The sequence below is a fragment of the Xiphophorus couchianus genome, chromosome 4, assembly GCF_001444195.1.
Source record: "Xiphophorus couchianus chromosome 4, X_couchianus-1.0, whole genome shotgun sequence".
NCBI classification, from domain to species: Eukaryota; Metazoa; Chordata; class Actinopteri; order Cyprinodontiformes; family Poeciliidae; genus Xiphophorus; species Xiphophorus couchianus.
Window position 1 is genome coordinate 20,614,034 of NC_040231.1, and position 24,456 is coordinate 20,638,489.

At 38.3% G+C, this 24,456-nt stretch overlaps 1 protein-coding gene across 1 annotated transcript in view; it reads right to left on the reverse strand.

Moving 5' to 3' along the window:
• Nucleotides 1-16,860, reverse strand: part of acsf3 (acyl-CoA synthetase family member 3) — a 32,167-nt gene extending 15,307 nt beyond the window's left edge. The window contains exons 1-7 of the mRNA XM_028015287.1: nt 16,782-16,860; nt 15,195-16,016; nt 12,544-12,699; nt 8,133-8,287; nt 6,166-6,311; nt 2,058-2,155; nt 745-871 (exon numbers count right to left, since the gene is read on the reverse strand). Coding sequence (XP_027871088.1) covers nt 745-871; nt 2,058-2,155; nt 6,166-6,311; nt 8,133-8,287; nt 12,544-12,699; nt 15,195-15,920 — 1,408 coding nt within the window. The 5' untranslated portion in view covers nt 15,921-16,016; nt 16,782-16,860. The remainder of the gene's footprint in view (nt 1-744; nt 872-2,057; nt 2,156-6,165; nt 6,312-8,132; nt 8,288-12,543; nt 12,700-15,194; nt 16,017-16,781) is intronic.
• Nucleotides 16,861-24,456: the final 7,596 nt, after the last annotated feature.

Consider the following 24,456-nt stretch of genomic DNA (forward strand, 5'->3'; position numbering starts at 1 on the left):
ACTCCATCCTTTTGCGCTGCCTTCCCACCGCCACCCCAGTCCCGTCCTGTCTGACTCCTCCTCTACCGTCTTTGTACGAGGCTCTTTCGAAAATCCCCGGCAGCCACATCTCCAAGCTCAAAAATTACTCCGTCTGTAAAAAATTCACTTGCATCTGCCCTTCTCGACCCTCTGCACCCCAAATCCTTCCTGTGCCAGGTTAAAGCATGTCTCTAAGTGGCTTTACAGTGAAACACGGCTCCTTTTTGGGGCCGAAGACAGAAGTGGTGGCCTGCAGGGAGGAAAAGCCTCAGATGACAGCTTCTCTCTATGCTACCACACACATACTAGAAGGGAAAAAAAAGTTGAGGCAGAGAGCTCTACTTGGTTCCTGAAGACCCAGAGCAGTCACAGCCACTTAGGAGAAAAAATGCCCTGTAGCGCCAAAAACACACATACTCCATTTATCACTCCCTCATAGTGCCCTAAAATGTGAGCACACACACCATTCCCACAAGCCTAATGTGTGTGTTTACCACCTGAACTGCTCTCCTGGTTTTTACGTGTCTAAATGAAAGTCCAGCCTGCAACATGAGTTAAAAGCGCCTCCATCTCTCATCCTGCAGTGAATTGCTCCGACTGCACAGATCATGTAGCTGCAATTGTTAGAAGTATGAAATCCCCTTTTTCCAGAGTGTGTGTGAATAAGCATGTGGACATAATGATAAGGAAGTGTGGCATAGGAAGGGGAAGACGGCTTGGTACCCGTTTTGAACCAGCCATCATCAGTAAAAGCCTCTCTGGTCTCCTGAGGTCGGTTCCAGTACTCCTTAAAAACAGTCGGACCTCGCACCAGCAGCTCGCCCTCTTTACCCTCAAGACCTGGACATACCTGTGATATATTCAAAACAGAGAAAAGAGAAGAAATAAAATGTTTGAATGGACCAGAGAGTGGCTTAAACAAGTTTATTAATCTAGCTGAGGCTGTCATATGATACAACATTAAGAAACTGACAGACACTGGTGAGACTAACCTCCTTTTCAAGCTAGAGAGTACTGTTTCTTTTTAGCAGTGCAGGTATTTTTATAACAACTTGCATTCAAAAAGACAAGTTACCAGCAAGCTTTCTGATGTTGCTTTGAACAGTGGCAGCTGAAAACAGATCATTAGATGAGCAGATATCACCTTGGAGTTAAACAACTCCACCACAGAAAGGAGAAAGAATAACAGATGAGCTGTATGTGAACTTTAATTCTGGTTTTACAGAAAGTGAAGGTGTCTGTGCTTCTTTACTGCATCAGCCTTAACACACTGCCAAGAAGGATATATATATGCAGTGATCCCAGGGAGGGAACTTTACTGCTCATTAAGCTGAGAAGGGTCATGTCTAAATAAGGGTGTTTGCTTTGATACATAGAAATAATGTTGTAATATCTTGTAATATTTTAGAGGGACTCAAAAGTACAACTTCTGCCAAAGAGCTGGTAGAATATTTATTTAGAAAAAAAAGGAGAAACTGTCAAATGATTTAAATGGTTGATGCAACCTAAAAAAACATTTTCTTGCCTTTGCTACTTTGAAATGTTGAAGGAACTTCTAATAAGCTTTCAATTAAAAAATATATTTTTACAGTGCAATGATTGAGTTTTAATTAAACAACCCTAAAACACAGTTATGTACTCTTTAGTTTTATTGCTGCTTTGTAAATTGGTTTTCAGGTTGTCAGTGCTTTGCTTAGTGATTTTTCATGTGCAACACAAAGGTATTACAGTCAACTTCAAGTTAGACACAAAGAGTATCACTAAATGATTTTTTTTCTAACATGAAGAAAAGTATAAAAAGAAATCCTGCCTCCATGTAAACCATGCCTTATTTTTATTTGATGTAAATATTTTAACGTTAGAGTGATGTGCTATTACGATTTCCTCCTGTCTAGTATACATCACATGTAGAGTCGCTATACATAATCTATACATATACAGAGTCCTGAAAAGCCTTTAAAGTCATCTAGAATACTTTTAATTTAAAACCTGTCTGTGGATGGATTGCTTCATTATAATGACTCGTATTGATTTACCTGAGTCTCTTTGTGATTTCCTTCAGCAATCACAGTGTTGGTTGTGTTATTCATGACAATTCGAACCTCTACGTCTGGAAGAGGCAGCCCAACAGCTCCTGTCAACGTTGAAACAAAAAGCATGCAAAAAAAAAGAATATGATTTTTTTCTTCTAAAAACACAAAAAAGGAGAATAAATGACAGAGTGTTCACTGACAACCTTCAGTTAAGCATTTCTCAAGTAGCAGGCAGTCTGCTCCTCCAAGATGACATTAACCTCCATCCTCTGGGCATAACTGGTCACTAAAAGGTTTGCTGAGCTTGTAAAACTGGAAGCAATTCGTCTCAGTCAACACAAGCCAGCTCACTTTGACAGTAATGGGAATTTCTGGGCCATGCCTGATGCAGCTTTTTTCCCTCTTTAACAACATCAAGAAAAGCTAAAATAATAGAACAGTTGGGACATTTGTCTTGGGTTGCACTTATTTTCTTCTGAAAAAACATCTGACTGCACAGTGCAATTTATTCCTTCAGTCTTAACTACTGCTGAGTGCCTGACAGGCTTTTTCACCGAAGAACAACTGCAAAACGATTCCGATTTGACAAGTAAACAAACACAATAACCTGCTGTAAAAACTGTGTACAAATGCATGAAATATCATCTGTTCCCAGATTTACTGACATCACCTGCATTTTCCATTCTTGTGTGTTTGCAAATGTGACCTTTAAAGTTAAGTAATTATAACAACGAGTGAACCAGAAAGGTCTCAGCGCTGTTCTCCGTCCATTTGTTTAGATGAGTGTGTTCGAGCTCGCCTTGGGCTGCGACACGATTTCAGAGACAACGGCTCTCCAAATGAAGAGCAGCTCAGGTCCTGATTACAGAATGAGTTTCTCACTTCATATTGATCTAATCAATTCAGGTCCTGAATGAGGGACTGGAGTTGAATGGATCAATATGAGAACCAACTGAGCACAAAAGTAACCAGACCACTTCCAATGGATTACCAGGGTCATTAACAAGTCCGAGTCATGAGGTCAGGCGAACTGAATCTGACAAAGTCTTAGTCCAAACAGCGCTTAAAGCTCGGGAAAAACTGAACTTAAGTTAATTAAGTCCTACAATGTAAGTTGGTTTAAGAATTATTATACATGTTGGAGGTCAGACTGTCAACAAACGACATAAACCCAATATTTTTCAGGATGGTGCTTAGTCCCTTATATCAGAAACTTACAAATTCACACATATTAATGTGCTTATTTTTTATTCTTGTTTAGTCTATTGTTAGATGTGGATGTTTATCGATCTCTGTGAAGTACACATAAACACAAACCACAGTCCCTGTATTTCACGTAGCTGTGCTGCAATGTCTAAAAATAAGAAAATAGGAGGTCAGATGGTCTGACAGAATAAAGTAGAGATTGGCACAGTTGCATCACCGTTTCAGCAACTGGAAAGATGTGTAACAAAACAAGCTGTTTTGTGCAATAGCTTCACTGTCTCCTAACAAATGTTTCTACACTTTTACAGCTTAAATTGTTCATTGGTGGTAAATGCTATCCACTAGTCAAATAATGCTTTTAGAGAATAATAAATAAAACATTGAAATTAAAAAGATCAAACTGCAAGGGTGCCTTGCCATTAAAGGGACCCAAATACCCTTTCACTGCAAAACAAACAAAAAAAAAAAATTAAAGGATACTTAAAAAAAAGCAAAATAAATGTATAACCTCTTCACTCTCTACAGCTGGATCTGTTATCATCTGAACACCCTTACATTTTACTTGAATGTCTTTTTTAGTCCTCTTCTGCCCCTTTTTTTACTTTAACAAGATTAAGTTTCTTTTAGATATCAGGCAAAATATAAATAAAACCACAGGAAAAAAGAAACTTTTCTGAAAATAAAAATCTTGCCATTGATTTATGTCTGGCAGAGTTCTGCTTTAGCTTTTTACTTCACTGCTATTCTACAAACACTAGGAGATAATGAGTCATTGAAGAACTTCCCATCATGGTCTTTTAGACGATAATAATAAAGCAAAACCAATATTGAAAACCAATGAACACACTCACTACACAAATGGTTACAACATAACTATCAAAAATAACTAAATTGATCTACAATCTAGTTATGTTTAAAGGAAAGGTTAATGGGAAGATTGAAGAAATATTTTTTCTAACTTCTTCCAGAGGTTAGTTGTGCTGAAGAAAAATGTCCATCCTCACAAATACTGCTACGTAGAACCACATCTCTTCATCTACTTCTGCTTCTTGTTATCTTTATATTAGCTAGCATGTTATTCAGCCACCATCCATTACCTTGCTAATGAACAGGAGTTTGATGTGAAAATGTATTGCGGAGTCTAGAGGACCAAAAAAGGATAGAAAACCAAAATAAGAGCAAAAAAATGTAAAAAATAAGAAAAGGGCAGCAGAGTTTGATAATACAGAAGATGGATCGAACGAGTATGAAATAATTCTGCATGCTTACATCTCGACAAGGGAAACATGACCTAGAAACCAATACTATTGTTAGCAGGCTTTAAAACGGCACAAATATGCAGCAAATTTAGGCCAGTCTGATGATTAAATATGTGGAAATTAATTTAGAAATTTCTGTGAATAAAGTGCGTTTTTGTTATGTTTCACATGGTTGGTTGTGTGCATAAAAAAGAAAATAAAGCAGGTGTTAGGATGAGGGAGAGGACGGCTTTGGCTCACTCCTCTTGGAAGAGTGGTTCCTGTGGTTGCTATTGATCGGTTTTAACCTACTTAAAGATGAGACAGGAACACACCGACTGAACCAGGCACAAGCTCATTCCTGCACGCACACTAACACACCCCCACACGCACACGCAACCGAGGCCGCGGAAACATCAATACAACCGCAGACTTCTTAAAGACATTCCTAATAATCACCTGAGAGGAATCAAACAGTCTGCTCAGTTTTTGCCAAACAACAAATAAACAAAACAAAACCACAACAAGAGAGCAGACAGAGGATTACCCAATCCACTTGCAAGCTAATTAGCTTTGCCTGTACAATAGTTGTTGACTGGGGATGGAGATGGTGAGGAAGGAGAAGTAGAGTGGATGACAGGCGAAGGCAGGGGAAGAGAGCAATCAACACGAGTCTGACCTCATTTTTAGACCTAGCTTTTGTTTGTGAGAGTGAGGGAGGTGAGGTTGGGATTGAGGGGTTTTACCTGACATGACAACAGAGAAAACTGCTTGTGATAAACAAAACACACAAAGTAGAAATGCTCGAGGAAGGAGTCTTAAAAATTTAATGACATAAAACGGAGTGGCATGATGTGAACCCGCTTCTGTATGCAAACACAACATACAACTGATAGTCTGTTTTGTTAGGAAGCACCGATCGCATTTTCTCCTTAGGATTAATGTTGTTACAGCTAAAGAATTGATTCCTGAATAGCTGAAATACAGATGGTTTTTGAGAGTGCAGCAGCTGAATGACAACAGTAGTGGTTATATAACAAATCATCACTCATTCAACACTTTTACCTCTACAGAAACAGTTGAAGTTATACATTTATATAGCACTTTATTGTGATGACACTTTCCTCTGAGGTTGAAAAGAGGCTGAACATTTACTGGAATTTTGGAAATATTCCATATTGAAAACTTTTCTCGGATATTATGTGCACATATGGGATTTAAGGACAGATGTATACATTTTGTTCTGTCACAGGCAGACATGAATGAAACAATCCTACTTATTTGGAAGTAAAACTTAATCAGGTTTTAAATAATTTCATTTAATGATCAATCATTTCCATGAACATGAATGTTGAGTTAAAGATTCCTGAATATGCGAGCCCATCCATTCAAAGGTTAGACTATGTGATGGACTATTTCATATTATGGTAAATCTGCTTCTCTATAAGCCTTTTTTTTTTACTAATTCCTCACTTTTATTCCTAGAACCTTTTAAATGTTCTGAAGACAAATTGTTCAACAGTAAAGAAGAAGACAAAAACAATCCTCTATACTTTTAATTTTTTATGAATGAATTTACAAAACTACAAACGCAAGTATTCGAGGAACTTTGCGTGTCTAAAAAAATGTAATTACAAGAGCATGTGGACGCAACCAAGCCTCTGTACCTGCAATCCTTGGGCCCTTCAGAGGGTTGGACAGTGCCATGCCGATCTCGGTCATGCCGTAGCGTTCCAGCAGCATGTGTCCTGTGATCTCCTCCCAGCGCTGCAGGGTGGGCAGAGGCAGAGCAGCTGAGCCTGAAACCATCAATCTGATAGAGGGAAAAAACAGAAACCTCCAAATAAAGCTATCGATTTCTCAGGGGGAAAGACATATAAATTACAGCAGGACAAGGAATAAAATACTGTCAGCAGAAAGGCAATACAATAAAATGAAATCAGTAGAAACAACATAACCACTAAAAAAAAAAAGAACCAAACGGTAATAATAACCAATGGATGCACTACGGATTTAATAAAAAGAGCCCAAGTCTTACTACAGAAGCGCGTGTTACTGTTACTCTTAACGCGTGTACTATACAGCGTTAAGAGTAACAGTATACTAGTGATTGTTTCCCCTTTAATCCCAGTGTCTGTCAATGTGCCTGCAGCAGCTGTTTTGATGAAGGCTCATTGAAACAGTTTAAGGAACTTTACAACCCTTAAATTAATTGGAAGCACCAATTAATGACAAAATGTCACCCTTACTGTGCAGTAAATCAACCAAAACTAAATCAGCTCAAGTATCTAAGAAGTAAAAAAAAAAAAAGACAAACTTTGACTCAATGTTGGGCATACTACTGTAATATCTGGACAATAAGCCGTTACTTTTTTCACATGCTTTGAATACTGTGATACGGCTAATAAACAGCCCTTTACCAACAGGTTTGGAAAGACTGGACTACTGCATGATGAAGAGGAGAGGACAAGCTAATGGGCGAAGTTGCCCCGAGATGAAAATGACATTGAGAGCGACAACAAAAGAGAGCCTAAGGAAGTGTGTGTGAGTCTGTTGAGCTCTGATACTGAAGAAGACGACTTCAATAGTTTTATTAGTCTGGTAGGCTAATGTATTATTTTAATAGTCTTTAATAGTCTACAAATTATTCTCTTAAACAACAAACTTCACAATATTGCATATTTCTGTTTATATTTATATATATTTACATGTTAGAAAGACATGATTGTCTCCCAAAAAAGATTTACAAAGTACACTAAGATAATTTTTTCTACAATGGATGTTGAACCATATTAATTTATAATAGATAAAAAAAACCCCACAACTGACTCTAACCAAGTAGCATTCACAAATACTAAGGCAAAAACAGTGGAAGAGTGTAAAAATGGTGAATAAAACAGCAATGAATCTTAAATTCAAGTAAAAATAGGACAGACTTATTTTTGGTGTTTTCCTAAAATACATTTTTACAAATGTGAAAAAACAAACTGCAAACGGAATATAATACAGAGAAATACAGATCACAAAAACTTTAATTATACTTTTGTAAGTTAACTAGATATACAATGGGGGAAATAAATATTTCAACAACAAACCAGTAATTTATTTATTCCTATGCTATGCTATGCAGACACCCAGTCTGCACCAGTGAAGATTCAGTCATCTCCACTTGCTCAATGCTTGGAGTGGCTGACATACCAGCGGCAGTCCAACCTTTTTCTGATTAACTACAAAATAACTAATTGACCACTTGAGGGCACTCAGACACTGTGGATGGGACATTGACCTTTCAGTCATTGATAGGCTTACGATCAATTAGCCAGAAAAAAGAAAAAAACATGGCGAGACCACAGAAAAACAAACGATTTTGTCTTCATGGAGAAGCACAGTTTAGTTTGTAGCTAATTCTGACACAGATTAATTGTATATATAAAGAGGAGGCATCATTAGATATGACAAGACTGGATCTTTCATTAATTGTTCTCAATTCCTTCAAATTTGGACCAAGATAACAATAATTTTATATTAACCAACGTAAAAAGATGAGAAATTGTGTGAAAGCAGCTTTATATTTTCTACAACCTTCCAACTTTTTTGGATAATAATCAGATTTAGACGATCCCAAGATAAGTACCTGATTCTCTCCTTGCAAACTGCTTTGACAAAATCCTTGACATGAGGCTGTGTGAAGTGCTGATCATAGTACTGGATGAGCTTTGAGTAAATAGTTGGCACGGCCATGAACACATTAACCACTGGAGCCTTGAAGCTCAGGAGCATCTCCCACACCTGGGGACACAGGGAGAGAACGAGTCAGGCAGAGATAAGGAGAATGCATTGCTGAAAAGGGAGAAAAGGAAAATGATAAGGAAAGGTTAAGAGAGAAGCAGCGACTGCAACAAAGGGGCAATGAAAACTAAATTATAACATCCAGATTTATTCCATTAGTGCTGCAGAAAAAAATGACATTTTTTTCCCCTTTCATTTGATGTAAATGGCAGAGTAAAGTCCACGGCAGCCTCATATTAAACCTGTCAACACAATGTCAGAAAAAGACAAAAAAAGTCAAGCTTTGTAAAGGTCAGGAGGAGGGAAAACGCCAACTGCTGAAGGGCAGAGCAGCAACAACGACCAAAACAAAGACCTGCTGTACCGCCACTTTTGACAAATGGATGAAGTTAAGAATGTCTGCATTTTAACATAAAAAGAAAATCTGTCATAATGCACACTAAAAGCCAATAATTTAGATGTTAAAGAATAGACGCCTCAAAAATAACCACTTAATAGAGGCTTTTTATGAGGCATTTGTTGGCTGAAAAGAAGCTTATTTACTTTGGGAATTTTGTTGGACCACTTATTGAATTCATAATGATGTTAGAATAATTTACCAATAAATCAACATAGTTTAATTTAATTAACTCTAACTCTGTGTCATACCAATCCCTATATTATCTAATCAGGGTAGTTTCATTGTGATATTTAAGCATCAGAGAACACAATTGTACCAGAAACAAGTATTGATATCTTTTTACACACAAATATCACAATTTCTTTTTCATGTGAGCCTTGATGGCTGAACGGCGGCATGATTTAAACTTAGGTGTAAAAATGCTGAACCACATAATTAACTGCGAAGCATCACTTTAACATTTAAAATACACCCACTAAAGGTTTGACTATCAATTCATCTTCATCACTCATGGCAGTCATTTTATAGCTGTCCAAAAAACTCCCTTTATAACTTTATTGGAGAACATACACATTTTGAAATGCCTTTTGAATATGACAAAAAAATCACTTTTTCCAAGTATACCCTGAACTTCTGTGAGGATCCATCAGCACAGGAGATGGAAGGACAAGATGAAGAACAGCTTCTCTGAAGTTTCTCTCCTTCAGGAGAAAAATGCTCCTCCTTCACTCCCCTCTCATTTCACTTTACGTATCTTCACTTCTTCTGTGTTCATTCTGCTTTAATTTCCCAAGTGCTTCATCTTCATTCCCCACACCCTTCCCTGACCCCACATCCTTCCCTCATATTTTTTTTTCTCTTGCTATCTAACATTCAGTTACCTTCTCTCTACATTTTGTAATTTCTTGCTCCGCTGCCCCTGCAGTCTCTCCCATATACATACCTGGATATGTACTCACACAGAGAAAAATGCAGACTCTCCTATCATCACTTCCACTTTCAGTGACACCAGATATTCTGTAATGTGCTTCCACTTTTTCCTTCAAATAACCTCATCATTGACTCACCTAGTCTATTATCCATGAAACCTCACCTGAGTTGTTTTTTTTTTTTACCTCTCATAAACAACTATAACAGACACATGAAGAATAAGATAAGTTGATAACATCACCAGAAGCTGATCTAAAAGCTGGAGAGCATCAAGACTAAAACTGTTCTCATACAAAGAGAAGAATTATTAACTGAGCGTGCTCAGACCACTCTGGGTGGTGTCTGTCAAGTGCACTGAAGCGCTTCCACCAAGTTCACTCCAGAGTGGAGGGGAAAGTAATTTATGTCTATCAAGGAGCTGGTCTCCACCTAGGGGACGAGATCTACTGAAGACCCAAAGCTGCAGCCTGCATCCTGAACAACATTGCCTTGTTGAAAGCTCAGCTTTGAGCGAGGGATATCAGTTCACCAAAACTTGACCTGTTCTAGGACAAGCTGCCACAGTTTGGAATAATGTTTTATACTTGCTACTTTAGATTTCACAAAAATTTTACAATCAGTTAAGCACTTTAGAAATGATCAGTCTTTCTAATTTTCTTGACTGGTCTGAAGATGCAAAGTTTCAAAAAGTATTTGTGGAACTTTCAAGATCGGCTTTATGGTATCCCTTTTAATAAAGACTGTCACTGTCTGGCAGTGCAGCAATCAGGATTGTTGAATGAGTATCCAGGAGAACAGCAGCAAATTTACCTTCACAAGTGGAGCATTATGGCTTTTGCTGTAGAATGACACCATAAAAACCTCACATGCAGCTGCCAAAATTCCCCTCACAAAGCCACCGCAGCTCCACACAGGCATTGGACACCCCAAAGGCTCCAAGCCCAGACACCACCCAACAGTAACAATGTTGACAAGAGCAAAACCAAAAGCCTCCCATCACCACCAAGTGAAGGATTAAAGGAGCAAAAACTTTTTTCTACATTTGCCACATTTCAAATCTAAGTTTAGCCCTTTTTTGACAAAGGAAATCTGAAATAAAAGCTTTTTTACATTATTATTGTTGATCTGAGACTGACAGGAAGAATACTTACTTAATCTCTCCCTTTGTACAGAGAAACTCAAAACATTCATTTTTTTATCCATAAAAAAGCCCTTTATTTATTTTTTGGTGTTAGTAAAAATTCCACAATCTATTTATATTCTCTGGGAATTAAGGAACCTGCTTGACATTTGCTTCTCCTAAAATCGATGTTTGATCTGAAACCCAGAACAGTTGAATGTGGAAAATTTCAAATTGTCCAAACTTGAATAGGTCAGAACCTTGAACAAAAATTGGAAAGCGGCGTTGGCCAGTAAAGGCTTAACGTCTACATCTAAAGAAACTTCTATATTTGGATTCAAACATTTTTTTATTTTTTTTTTTATGGGTTTGTGATCAACCAAAGCCATGAGCATCAACACATTGAAACTCTCAGTCATGGTTAGTAAGATTGAAAAAGATGAATATCTGAACTAAAACATTAAAACTTGACACTCACCGCAATTTATCAATTGTAGTTTAATTTTTTTGCAACAAAAAACTTTATAATGTATTTAAACACGACCATAAAGGACTGCAAAGAAATTACTTTTAATTGGATATTTGAAAATGTACTCTCCAAGTGGCATAATATGTCAAATATGTTGCTGCCTTGCACAAAATGAATGCTGCTCTCTTTAACCTTAATGCACACTGAAACTGCATTGGGCGCTGTGATCAGACCTCCAGTCCAGCTCTGAGGGACGGTATAGAGAATATAGATTCAGACATATAAACTTGAGTTGAACTGCAGAAGGAGTAGCTCAGGGTTTCCAGGCTGAGTGCTCATCAATCATTCATCAAGGCTACTTTGTAAAAAGTCGTTGCTTTTAGGAATGCAGTGCACCGACTCCTTATCTCTGCATCTTCTGGAATTTCTTACATCTCAGCACCTGCTGTGAATATTATAAAAGGTGCTGTTATCCTCAGTCTGTTCTGTGACAGTACATTTGTTTTATTTAATTACCAAATAGCACACAGTGGGATTTTTTTTTCAAATATAATTTTTATTTCTAAGTTAAAATGGACTAAATATAATAGATCACTCTGCTGCTCAGGTTAGCCTTCAAAGAGCTCAAACCATACAAAGACTATTGTTCTCATTATCAAAGTCCTGGAACATCAGGAGGGAATAAAAGTCTTTTTTTGTGGACCACGAGTCTGTTGAATAAAGCAATCAAAATCAATCTTTTTTTTTGTTTGAAGAAAAACAAAACTAGACATGCAGGACTAGTTTTGGTCGGGAGAAATAAATGATATCGGCAACCGTGTTTCTATGTGCCAAACCCTTTCTTTTTTGGCTATTTCAATAAAGAATTACACTTGTATTTATCAGAAAAGATGCAAGTAACCTATTTTAAACCAACTCCTATTTTAAACCAACCCACACACACATACCTCACCCCTCTTTCAGGGCCAAATAAGCACTATCATCCTTCAATGTCATCTCATCGATTGATCTGCTGCTTAAGCCCCTGCCGTGAGTCGGCATTGGTCACATACAAAGCCACACAGGGCAATTCATCACTGAGCACCGACCGCTTAGTTTGACAGTCAGGAGGAGAGGGAAAAAGAGGAGATCCTTATAATGGAGAAGAGGGAGAAGAGATGAAACAAGGACAAGTGGGGGGAAAAATGAAAACAGGGAGACTGAAAAATGAAGAGTGAAAAAAAAGAGTGACAGAAAAAGACCCAATATGAAAACATTTGAGAATGCTTAAGTGCAGAATTGTATAACAGCTCACAGAGGTAAAGTGTAACTTAAAGAGTGCACAGAGAGGTTCAGACCTTCTGAGGCTGGAATTCAGGAAGCATGACGCAGGTGGCTCCCACCCACAGGGGGCACAGCAGCTTGTTAACGACGCCGTGAACGTGGTGGAGTGGCAAGGTGTGGAGGATGACGTCATCTTTAGACCACGCCCACTCAGAAACCAAACACTGGACCTAAGGCGGTAGAGAGGAAGGGATAGAGAGGAAATCAGAATTAATGATTCATATCAAAGCCACAGACATTTACAACACTAACCCCATGTAAGGTGATATACATGAAAGAAAATAACAAACAAATGCTTTAATATCAACTAGTAGAGATTAACAGCTTTCATGCATTACTACTCTCGTTAGTCTTTAAAAAATCGTACGTCTATCTAAGAGACAAGTGCGTGTTCAGCATTTATGTGGATGAACAGAATGAATTTCATTTACAATAGAGAGTGAACGCTCTCTATTGCTGTATCTTGAAAATGCTTTCAAGATACAGCAGATTTCTATAGTCAACATCTTTCTTGAGTGTCTTGTAAATGTATTCAGTGGTTTTGATCTCTAATCTTCCTAAACTTCTTCTGTAAATGTACCCACATTTCATCCGCTGTGTGGAGCAACACCAAGTCAAAGCCACAATCTCCAGGAAGGCTCTTGTTGGAGATTAAGTTATTATTTAATCTTTGAAGCGGTTATTTATCGCAGCGTTATGTGCAAATAGAGCAAAGATAACAATTAGTGAAGTCAAAACCACTAAAAATTTAATATTTATCTTTTATGTCATGGAAAGCAAATGACTATACCACTTCATCCCATCATGAAGTCACAACACTGTAACAGCAATAAGAACAAAATTATAAACAAGCATTTTCAAAGCAGTAGTCGTAATTTAATCTGTCTTTAACTTGTCTTTCCAGACTGATGAGTACAAAGGTTATTTATTTGTCTTGAACTGTACATGATCGATCACAATACCATTTCAAATGCAAATCAGCAGATTACAACTGCAGGATATGAAAGCTAATATGTTCAAGGATAATATTAGGGATAAGGATAACACACAGATAATATTTAATAACTTAATTTAATTTGTTCCTTCATCACCACAAGCTTTGGAAAATGAAAAAGTATTCTTGTTTAGGTGAAGGAAGGAGAGGAAGCAACAGATCTCATGATTAGTCGCTGTGCAGTGAATTTGAACTGGAAAACTGAGCTGGTAAAATATCTTCATCTCCTTGTTGCAAGCATAACATTGGTTGTTTTCTACAAGATCTGAATAAAAGATATTTGATATTTAAAGAAACACACTTGTTTTATTTCTGGATTTTGAGCAACAACACAAACCATCTAGATCAAAGTGAAGTATTACACACACTAAAAGGATTAATTTTCAGCAGTTCCTGGTAACATTGATGACATTTTGTGCAGCGCCTCATGACGAAGCAACATCATGCACCAGGACATTGTCTCAGTGCCTCTTAGTGATTCAAGTAACGTAATTGCAGGTTTTTCAGCCGTCTACTTTTCATTGCCGTCAGGACTGTAGATACAAAAGCCAGGAACACTAAACTTAATATTTCTTCAATCAAATTAATTTACCAACAGCACCTTCCAAGAATCCTGACAACCTGATGGCCTTCACTTCCAGGAAATCAATCACTCACTAATTTTTCTGGGACAGTCAGAGACAACTGATGCTCTGCCTCTATTCAGGGTGATTTCATTAAGGAGGCTGTGGACAAATAGGCCTGATTGGACAAAAATATTCAGACTATTTCTCTGTGGACTCTTAATGGTATAAAAACAGAATTCTAATGAGAGTTTCTGAATGTCTCGTTTATTAAAAAAGATGGGAGATATATAGTTTTACTCTGGATTGAGCAACTTATGCAACTTATAAACTAAGGAAATCTGACGGGACATGGGTGTTCTGACTTTGCTGCTTAGATAACAATGTTTATTTAGAAATCTGTCAATTAAAAAAAAGATTAACTTACATTATAAAACCTATTACATAATTCATACTGAAATTACAGTGGATGCAGCAAGATAACCCTGTGATAAACCACCGCAGACAAATCAGTAAAGTAAAAACTATTTCTAATCACTGTTTTCAAAGTTGAATGTGTTTCTATTTAGTGTTAGTTATTAACACCATCATACTGTTTTTAGTAATGTTATTTTGTCCTGATATATGTTTTGTTGATGTTCTGAAACATTTAAAAATGGTAGAGAAAAAGAAAAAACTTGTGTTTTGACTGCACTGATCTACCATCTGCCACTCTAGACAGTGATCTGCAATTCCAGTCCTCCAGTTCAAATGTTCTGCAACTTTAGGATGCATTCCTGCTCTAATATTACTAGATCAAATGAATGGTTCATGGCCAGGCCTTTGCAAGATCTGCTGACATGCCAAGGAGGTAACTCAGGATTTTGTTTCAGGTGTGGGAGCTGAGATGGATCCAAAAGTTGCAAGACAGTGGCACTTAGACACTAGATTTGCTGATTCTTGTTGTAACAAAACAAAAATTGTATTTTCTTTCTCATATAAATTTGTTCATTCTTTTATTATACTATGTTCAATAAAGTCAACGTTAAACTCAAAACAGATTTGTGATAAATGCAAGTCAATTAAAAAAATAAATAAATAAATAAAAGGTTCATAGGTGACTACCTACCATTGCTTGGATGCTGCTGTGTGTATGCAGAACCCCTTTGGGACGGCCCGTGGTGCCACTGGTGTAGATGATCATAGCCGGTCGATCAGCCCAGTCCGTGTTAGCGTTCTCCTCTTCTCTTGAAGGTGTACCAATGTCATCTACAGTGTCCAGGTCCGATGTAGGAGGGAGCGTTAGACATGGAAGCCCCAGCTTCTGTGCCAGCGGTTCAAGGGTCTCTGCATAAGGATGTGCTGCCACCAGCAGTGAACTCTGGGAATCAGTGATGATGTACTCCAGTTCTGAAAGAGGGTGTTTTCGGTAAAGTGGTACCGCTGTGCCGCCACTCATCCAGGCTGCCCACTGTGCCACTACGTAGGAAGCATCATTTGGACACAGGAAGGATATTCGTCTTCCATCAAGACACCCAAAGCCAGAACTTAATGCTGCACTGATTCTACTGGCAAGACTTAAGCTGCTGCAGTACAGCTGCTTGTAGCTGTGACTCCCACTGCTGTCTACGATTGCAAGCGTTTCCCCAAACCCAGGAGCTCTAGTAAAGACAGGCCTGGTATTTGTCCTTGAGGATGGTGCAGTAGTCCATCTGTAAGCGCTTTTCTGAACTAGAATTCCCAGTGACCACCATCCTGGATATAAAGGGTGAATCTTTTTGGAGTAACTTGCTTTCCAGTGAAGAAAGGTCCTCCGTAGAGGGTGTTTGGTGAAGGTAAACAGCTCTGACAGCATGTTTAAATTTTACCCCCTCAAAACCTACTGGAGTTTGCATGTCAAGACAGCTCCATCCACAGCAGTGACCATCTAATTCTAATCTCAAACATCAACCTGGAAGATGAGAAGAAAAAAATATTTCTGTTTGGTTTTAGCAGAATTAAAACATGACTATTTATTCTGGGTTATTACTAGGTTGATTTCTTCAGAGTATTTTATTGTAAAGAAAAAAGAGGTATAAAATAAAAACTTGCACATTTTGGGGGGCAAAGCAATAATCATGAACAGATGATCACAATGACTAACCATGTTTTTGCTCTTTTTACAAATGAATTCTGTGTGACTGTAGATGCTGTGAGGAGCAAATTAATCAAATAAAGCAAGTTTAATGCACAAGGACAAGAGTTATTTCTCCTAGTGTGTTGTTGTGTGGTACTAATAGAATGAATGCGATTTATTTTGTGGATGCCTTTTTTCAGTATATTTATTTATTTATGTATTTTTGTTTGCTGCAAACCAATTTCCCCTTGGGATGTGAATAAAAAGTTGAAGATCACTCTTACAGCCGTGGAAGCAACAACATAATGTATCAGGATTTCTCGCATTATTATTATGCGGTCGCTATTTAACGTGACAGTGAGAAAACAGCACAGGAGTAGCTGCTCCTTTAACCTGTCATTGCCTCAGCTGTACCCTGCGCAGTTGACACTAGCACGTTTTATCTGATCTAAATACGAACGCAAACAATTATGGAGGGCAGAAAGATGTCATTCCGACAGAAAACAAAATCTGAAGATTGCGTAATGATTTCAGAACCCACTTATGATCACGTCTCCTGAGACAAATCGTTTATTATTCAAGGTTTCACTCTCAACTTACCCCACAGCAAAGTGAAGGACGGTGCAGCGCCAATATGTTGCCGGTAGGAAACAAACGAGCACGGAACCATTCATTTCCAGTGAAAGGAAGTAGCACATATTATTCAAGTATTTAGTGAAAAATAGATAGATAGATAGATAGATAGATAGATAGATAGATAGATAGATAGATAGATAGATAGATAGATAGATAGATAGATAGATAGACTATAGAAAACATTAGAAAAGAACATACACAGAATACACATTAAATTAATCAAGAAATATACCTTGAAAATAAGAACTTAAAGATTATATTTTAAAACATTTAATTTGAAGTTCATTCTTGCACTGTGTGCTTTTCTCAGTAGAGAAATAAACTTTAAACCACTGTTTGAATATATGACCTGCAGTAATCCGAGTTTGGCCTGACATCCTCAAAAATGAAAAATTGATATCAGCCTGAAAGCTCTAGTCATTGGGACTTAGATAACAAGTCACATGTATTATGCCTTGCAACTTGATGCTGTATTTTCTTTACTAGTTCATGTTCTTTTCCATAGCAGTGCCTAATTACCAAGTATCACATTCCTTTAATCATTTTCACATTTTGTCATGTTACAACTGACTTCAATATGTTTTTTTTGGTACGTTAGGTGATAAAACAAGACATAATGGAAAGTGGAAGAAAAAGGCTACATGGTTTTCAAAAATGTTTTACAAATAAAAATCAGAAAGCTGTTTGTTTGGATGTGTTCGTGCACCAAACCCTTTTCTTTGATACTCCCAAATAAGATACAATGCCACCAACTGCATTCAGAAGTGAACTACATCTGGTGGAGAACAGAAGTAAACAAACATGATTATGTGGATCAAGAAACACATCTCAGTGTCTAGGAAAAAGTTGTTTAAAATTGGCTAAGAAATAAAACAACGTCCCAAATTATAACATATTTTTATTTCAATTAAACTTTCAAAAATGGAAAGATAATGCAGGAAGCCTTAAAAAACAAAACTTTTTGGCCTCCAAACTGTTTAGTTTTCTGTGTGTGACAGAAAACTAAACTGTCTTCTCCCTGAACACATCAACCATATGGTTAAGAAAATGGCTGAGGAGCACACTTGCAATTTTTGCCACACTTCAATAACATCTTCATTTAATGTTCTAAGGAGTAATGCAAATGTACTCCACACTTTTCAGATATTTATTTGTAGAAATTTAAAAAAAAATCATCTTCATCATTTTCCTTTCTGCTTTACAACACACTACGTTGTGTTGGTCTAGCACATGAAACTGGAATAAAACATAAAGACGTTTCTGGATCTCTTGTGACAAAATGTGAAAAAGTTATAGAGATATGAGTGCTTTTTCAAAGCACGGTATACTGCGTTCTTGTTCTAAAATCTTCACTCATCATACAGAAAGCCTCTTTTTGATTGTATATTTTCACTTTGAAATCTGTTGTACAAGCATAAAGATTATTCAAGAAAACACCCAGACATTTTGGCTGAGCAGACATCAGCAACTGAGAGGTTGTGAGTTTGATTCCAGTTCCCCATCATTCTAACTCACACTCACATGTCTTTGAGAAAAAACACACTGACTCCATGTTGCTTACTGCTTCTGCATTTACTGCATGCTTATGCAATTGAATGGAACTTGTAAATCCACCCACATTCAATCATTCACAATGCAAATGAGACCAAATCTTGCAATCTTGGTTTGTATCAAGAGACATATAAGGGAAACAAATCTCCTTAAACAGACCACAGTAATAGAATAAGCTACACAGAGAATAAGAGAGTAATATCAACGTAACTTTGATTCTGCTGATATGTGCCGCCCCTGTTTAATGCTGCTTTTTTCATAGCTACAAAAGAGCCATCAGTTTGTGACTTTTGGAGTTTTGCCTGACTAGAAGCAAATTTAGATTATAAGTTTAGTCTTCTAATTATTCCATTGTACTTGGTGCAATCCTCTTTAGTGCTTCTTGCAGACCCACACACTTTATATCCTTAATAATTACAGATTTGTTAAAATCACTGGAGCTTTCTGTTACTTTGTGGATGCTGGCAAAACCCCACACCCTGCAGCTTCACTGGTGCACCACAGAACCAAGGATGCGAGTGAAGGGAGGCAGTGCAGCATCTATGCAGCCACCACACACACACGGTGCTGCCTTTGGCCTCAGATCACATGCCAGTTCTTTCACTTAGCGTGCCAACTAGCTTGGCTGGCTCCATCATCGCAGTGCAAGTGGGCACATTCAGCCGCCAGCTGGCAGTCGCGGACCTTCAGTAAGAGAATGGTACAGGCATGGCACACGTTCAAAAAGTTTTCTCTTCCCTCCCCAAACCCCCTACTCTGCAGAAGAGGATGGCATGTTCCTAACGAAATTGGAGGCTTTGTTTGAGAGAACCCCCCTCCACTCACAGGAATAGTATCGTCAAAGACCACTCCACTCCCATTTTTAGGGAAAAGCTGCAATTTCTATCCCTGCCTGCACCACTGTTGCTTCAGGAAATATTTTAATAGTGGGAAATTTTCACAGTCCTTGGCCTCTTTTTTCGATGCAAATGGCACGTTTTGTCAGGATTCTGCGTAAAAGTAACCAAATCTCCGAGGAAAGACAAAAGCAAAGGCGACTCGAGTCTTTGGATTCGTTTCCTGGACGTTGGCCATATCTTCATCGTATATGTCGAGGGGACTGGAATCTGAGCCAAACAGAGATTTATTTACAATTATTGGAACTATGCAAAGAGGGAAGAAGAGTAGAGGGTGAAAAACGAGCACCACGTATACGTCTGTAATGGAAAAGAAAGGTATGGGTTGCATAAGGACTAGAGGAGGTAATCGGGCCGACACTGCTGCCGCAGCGACCTGGTGCCAGCGTATTTTTCAGAAAATAACACCTTAAACAGTCTCTTCGCTGATGGGTAGAACAACCGCAAGCTGGCGCCAACTCTCATCTTGGAATAGGATTGCATCTGAGAACCAAAGAAAAAAAACAAAACGTAGACCCCCCACAGATCTTCGAGAGAGGCTGAGAGGGTAACACAAACCGTAGGGAGTACCCAAGCATGTGTCAGGTTGGCATCAGTGTGAGAATGTCTTGGCAAGCTCTCGGCTCTCTCCCCTCCCACCTCGGCTCACACACAAACACACTGTTGCCCTGCTTGGAACACATGGTACATCAGCAGCGGCATCTGGCCACGCTGACTCCTGGCAGCTGCGCTTCGTCTTCGCCAGTTGGGCGTCTTGGCACTGCCACTTCATCAACTACCTGTGGCTCCTCCTGGGTAAAAAGGCGAGCAATGAATTATTCCAAGGCTGCAGCTGCAAACTTGACTTTCATCCAAGAGTTTCACTGTAAACATATGAGCGCTTCAGTGAACACATGCCACCCACATACTGATGCGCAGTTGACAACATGGCTTGTGTTTTGCACAATATGATGTGATGCCCTCATGTTACGGCTTGGGTGTTTTGCGATGCAAAAGATCTTCTCTTTGATGACCCTACAGTTATAAAGTGAACTGCAAAGAAAAAAATCTTTCAGGATTTGGAAGCTTATTTACAAAACTGATTTGAGTCCCTGAAGCAGTTAAAAAATTATCAAATATTCCAAAGTACAAAATGGGACTTTATTTGGACCTTATAACTTTCAGACCAACCAAGGGGTCGACTCATAATTTAATTATTGAAATTAACAAATGTATGGAAAACCTGTAAACCTTGAAATAACATCCTTGTAGCTTTTCTGAACTTTTCCTCTGTACATTTTTGACCAGTGCTTCCAAAGACAGCTGGAAGATACAAACACCTCTGTCTGGACTATTTATTCACTCTGATTTTTCTTGCACAGCCACCTTCAGATGGAAGGGTTCAAAGATCAATGTTCAATTCTGAAATCAACCCTGTTCAGTTTATCTGGAAGCAAAAAATTCTGGTTGCAGCTAGTGGTAGACTAGTGTAGGTTTTTGTTCATACAAGAAGCAAAATAAGAGATTTTTGAAAGTGAAAGTTGAAATGAAAGTTTTATGAAAGTTTTAAATTGGTTTCTGTATTTTTCATACTTGGCTTTCAGTGTCTTGAGAACTGCATGACGCAATCTGATCTCACATGTTAATGTATTTCCTGCCTCAATTTATTAGAAAATTAGGTTGTTTTAGCTATACCAACTTTCTGACATCATCTGCCACTCACATTTACCTCTAGATTTTTTTTCTATGGGTGTTAGTCACATGATGGTTACCCAGGGGGGAGTTTCCCCCCCCATCTGTGTCAGTCTGACCCATTTTAGCCTTCGGCCATGTCCAACTGTTCTATGCCCCAAACATATGTGGGGTGGCAGGGGATAAGCGAACCGTCGCCATACGGGACCTGCAGACACACACTGCTGATACAAGACTGGACCCCGGCTTGCTGTGTGTGACCTTTCCAAAGCACCTCTTGAACTGAATGTATTTTTAAATGTTGTACATGTGATTATCTGCACAAATGAAATGAATCTTCTTTGCTGACTTCTTTAGTTTATTTAATTTTCTGCCTTGTCTTTTGTATTAAAATTTTAGGCCGACCTTTCCTTTGTGTCTCTCAGCCAATACCTGCCCCAGGCTCTTGATTTGTTCATCAGACTGGCTTTGCTTTCTTTAGGTAAATTATAACTTGAGCCAGTGAGGGCAGGATTGGCCTGTCAGAGGATAAACTGGGGTATTTTCAAAATGGTCCATGTTGGCAGATGAGATGGTTTCATTGCACAGAGCCTAGAGCCACTGGGGACGCAGGGGTGTGAGGCACATATGGGCAAACAGTCTGCTGATGAGCTGCTTACATGAGCCTCTCATCATGGCCTCAGAGAGTTGTCTCCACCAGAGGATTTGGAAGAGCTGTGTGTTGGAGGAAGATTTTTAGATGGAAATGTTCTTCCTTCTTTTTTAAAAAAAAAAAAAACAGGCTCAGATCAAATGTGGGCAGCGGTTAGAAACAAAACTATGAAAATGAAACCTGTTTGTTTGTTAACAGGACCATAGTTTCTTTAAATATTATATATGGACAAAGAGTAAAAATAAGATGGATTTATTTATTTAACTTAAATAAATCACCTCTAACTTCTTGACCTATTGACTGTGACAAGATACAAAATGCTCCAGCATTTTTCCGATGGCTTTCCACTAATGCCTTATTGATTCTCTTCTTTCCCCTTTAACTTCAATATGTAAGGATGGAAACTGTTCGGCTTGGTGGGCAGTGATGCAGGCCTTCCGTCTTCAGTCAAAAGCTCTAATCTGTTTTCGCAATAAAATCTCGCCAATAATTAGATCTCATTCAAAAATACATATCAGTCATATCCTTGCACAATAAAATTAATGTTTTAACTGCAATAGTAACTCCCACTGATGCAAAATGCATAAGTTTACTGCAAACTTCAAAGCAGTGGCAAAAAAATTCTGCAAAAACTGTGTAAAAATATGAATGTTTCCCAAAATGCTTTTCTGCGTGAGAGCAAAAAATAAATAAATAAAATAATAATAATAACATATTTTTCATCCTCTGCGTAATTTTTGAAAAACTTTATTCAGTCCTGGCCAGCCATCTGTCTTGGTCCATCTTCAACAAATAGTCAGCCATGTACACACATATACACACCCCCACACTCACCCTTGGCCAACGCACACGGGTTGACAAACACACGCACACACACGCCCCTACACACACTGTGAAGCTGCCAGGCTGCTTGGGTGGTGTGCTGTTCACTGGGAGACAGTGCCATATGCTGTCTAGCATCCCAGGGAGGGCAGAGCCTGCTGCTCTGCTGTTGTCCTGACTCTCAGGGAAACCCGGTGCACTGCAGCACCTCATTTACTGCTAGTCCGCACACTTACCTTACTGTGTTTACACACCCATTAGATTTTATGACAAGGTAGATTTCAGTATTGATGATGCTTTTGTACGGAGACCAGTCAAAGTACACACTTGAGCTTTTCTCAAAACTAACTATGATTCACGGCAAAATAAAACCCCATAAATGCTGCAAAATATGATCAAATGAGTTTGATTATTAACCTAATGAATATGAGTCCTTGGAACTGCACTGTATTTGCCCTGGAAATGGCTGTAGTATATTAAAATAAATGGTTTTGAAATGGGTTTGACTCTGAATATGACTGCATTGAACAGATTGTTTTTACTGTAATAAACTGAACTGTGATCTACCTACAGTAAAACCTATTTACTTTTACTGTAAAGTGTTCTGAGGTTAGTTAAGCTGCAAACTGAAAGTGACAAAAACAAGGAAGATTGAAAAAGTCCAAAGTCCAAAGTATTATACCAACTATTTGTCTCAACGAAACCACACCTTTTGAAATAAACAAACAAAAATCATTTGTACACTCATCATATGTAACATAAGGCCAACAAGTCATTTCATTTTAATTCTTAGATGGATAGTTTATGATTATTTGAAGTACACTTCAGTATAATAAGTATCAGTGATCAGCAATGGAAACTGTCAGAACAATCTCTGTTTAGAGAAACAATTAACTTTGACAGAGCCAATCTCAAGTTAGACTGGCATCAGCAGCACCAACAAGATGTCGCCTTTTCATGTTTGTGTGTTTTACTATAAAGGCATCAAGAATTTTGTCCATCAAAATCTACCAATACATTCCAAAGATGGCATATGAGCTGAGCTCTGTTGCAGCTCATGTTAAAAATGTCTCGCAAAATCAAAGATTGAAGCACTTTCAGTTGGCAGAACCTAGGAATGCAATGTATTGCAGTTTAAAAATCCAAAGCATTATATCATTTAAACCAAGACGACTTAAATACATCTGCATTGGAACAGGTCTGAGTTTCACTAACTCCTCTGAGAGATTTTCTCCAAACTGCAATTGAGCTCTGTCTGATATATACTAATGGAATGATGCTGCATGCTCATAAGTATCCCACATAACGCTAGAATAAACCACCCACAATATGCTTGCAATGTAAACTGTTGTAGTGATAAATTCAAACATAATTAGACCCAGCTCATGGAGGACCCTCTAGTGCCTCTGGACATCTGCAAGTGAAAAATGCTTACAAACCTTTAAAATGTCGTTCTGTCTTACCATGAGAAAGAAATGGACTTTTTCGCTCTTATGTTTTAGAGAAGAGACAGACAGGAAAGACGGGGCATTAATATCAGAGTGCAAAGTACTGGAAAGAGTTTGTTTAGATATCTCTGGGTGTCAGAGCAGATGGGTGTATTGGTTAAAAAGAAGAGCGAGCGGGTTTCGGCGTGTGTCTTTGCATTGACTTGAGGGGTAAAAGACGCATGTTCGGAATGTATCTTATCTGTGTGTTCATTACTACTTTGCATTTCAGGCAGAGAGCTTGGGTGCTCCACTAAATCGCAGGAAGGATTGTTAGACACGCGTGTTATTAATTTTTTCAGGGTCCCTGTGGCGTCTGTATGAATCTTAATGCTGCTGACTGGGCTGGAGCTCTATCGACTTTCTTTAAAATATGAAGAAGCTTTGCTGGAAGCGCCTGGGGTCATTAGCTGAAGAGTAGGCGCAAATCCCTCACTGAGGCTGCTCTGGCTTCGCCATGTAAAATGTGCTCTTAAAATATTCATAATCATACTCCTGACTGCACTCACTAACACACACCGACACGCTTGCACGCACACACAAATGCACACAGACAATGC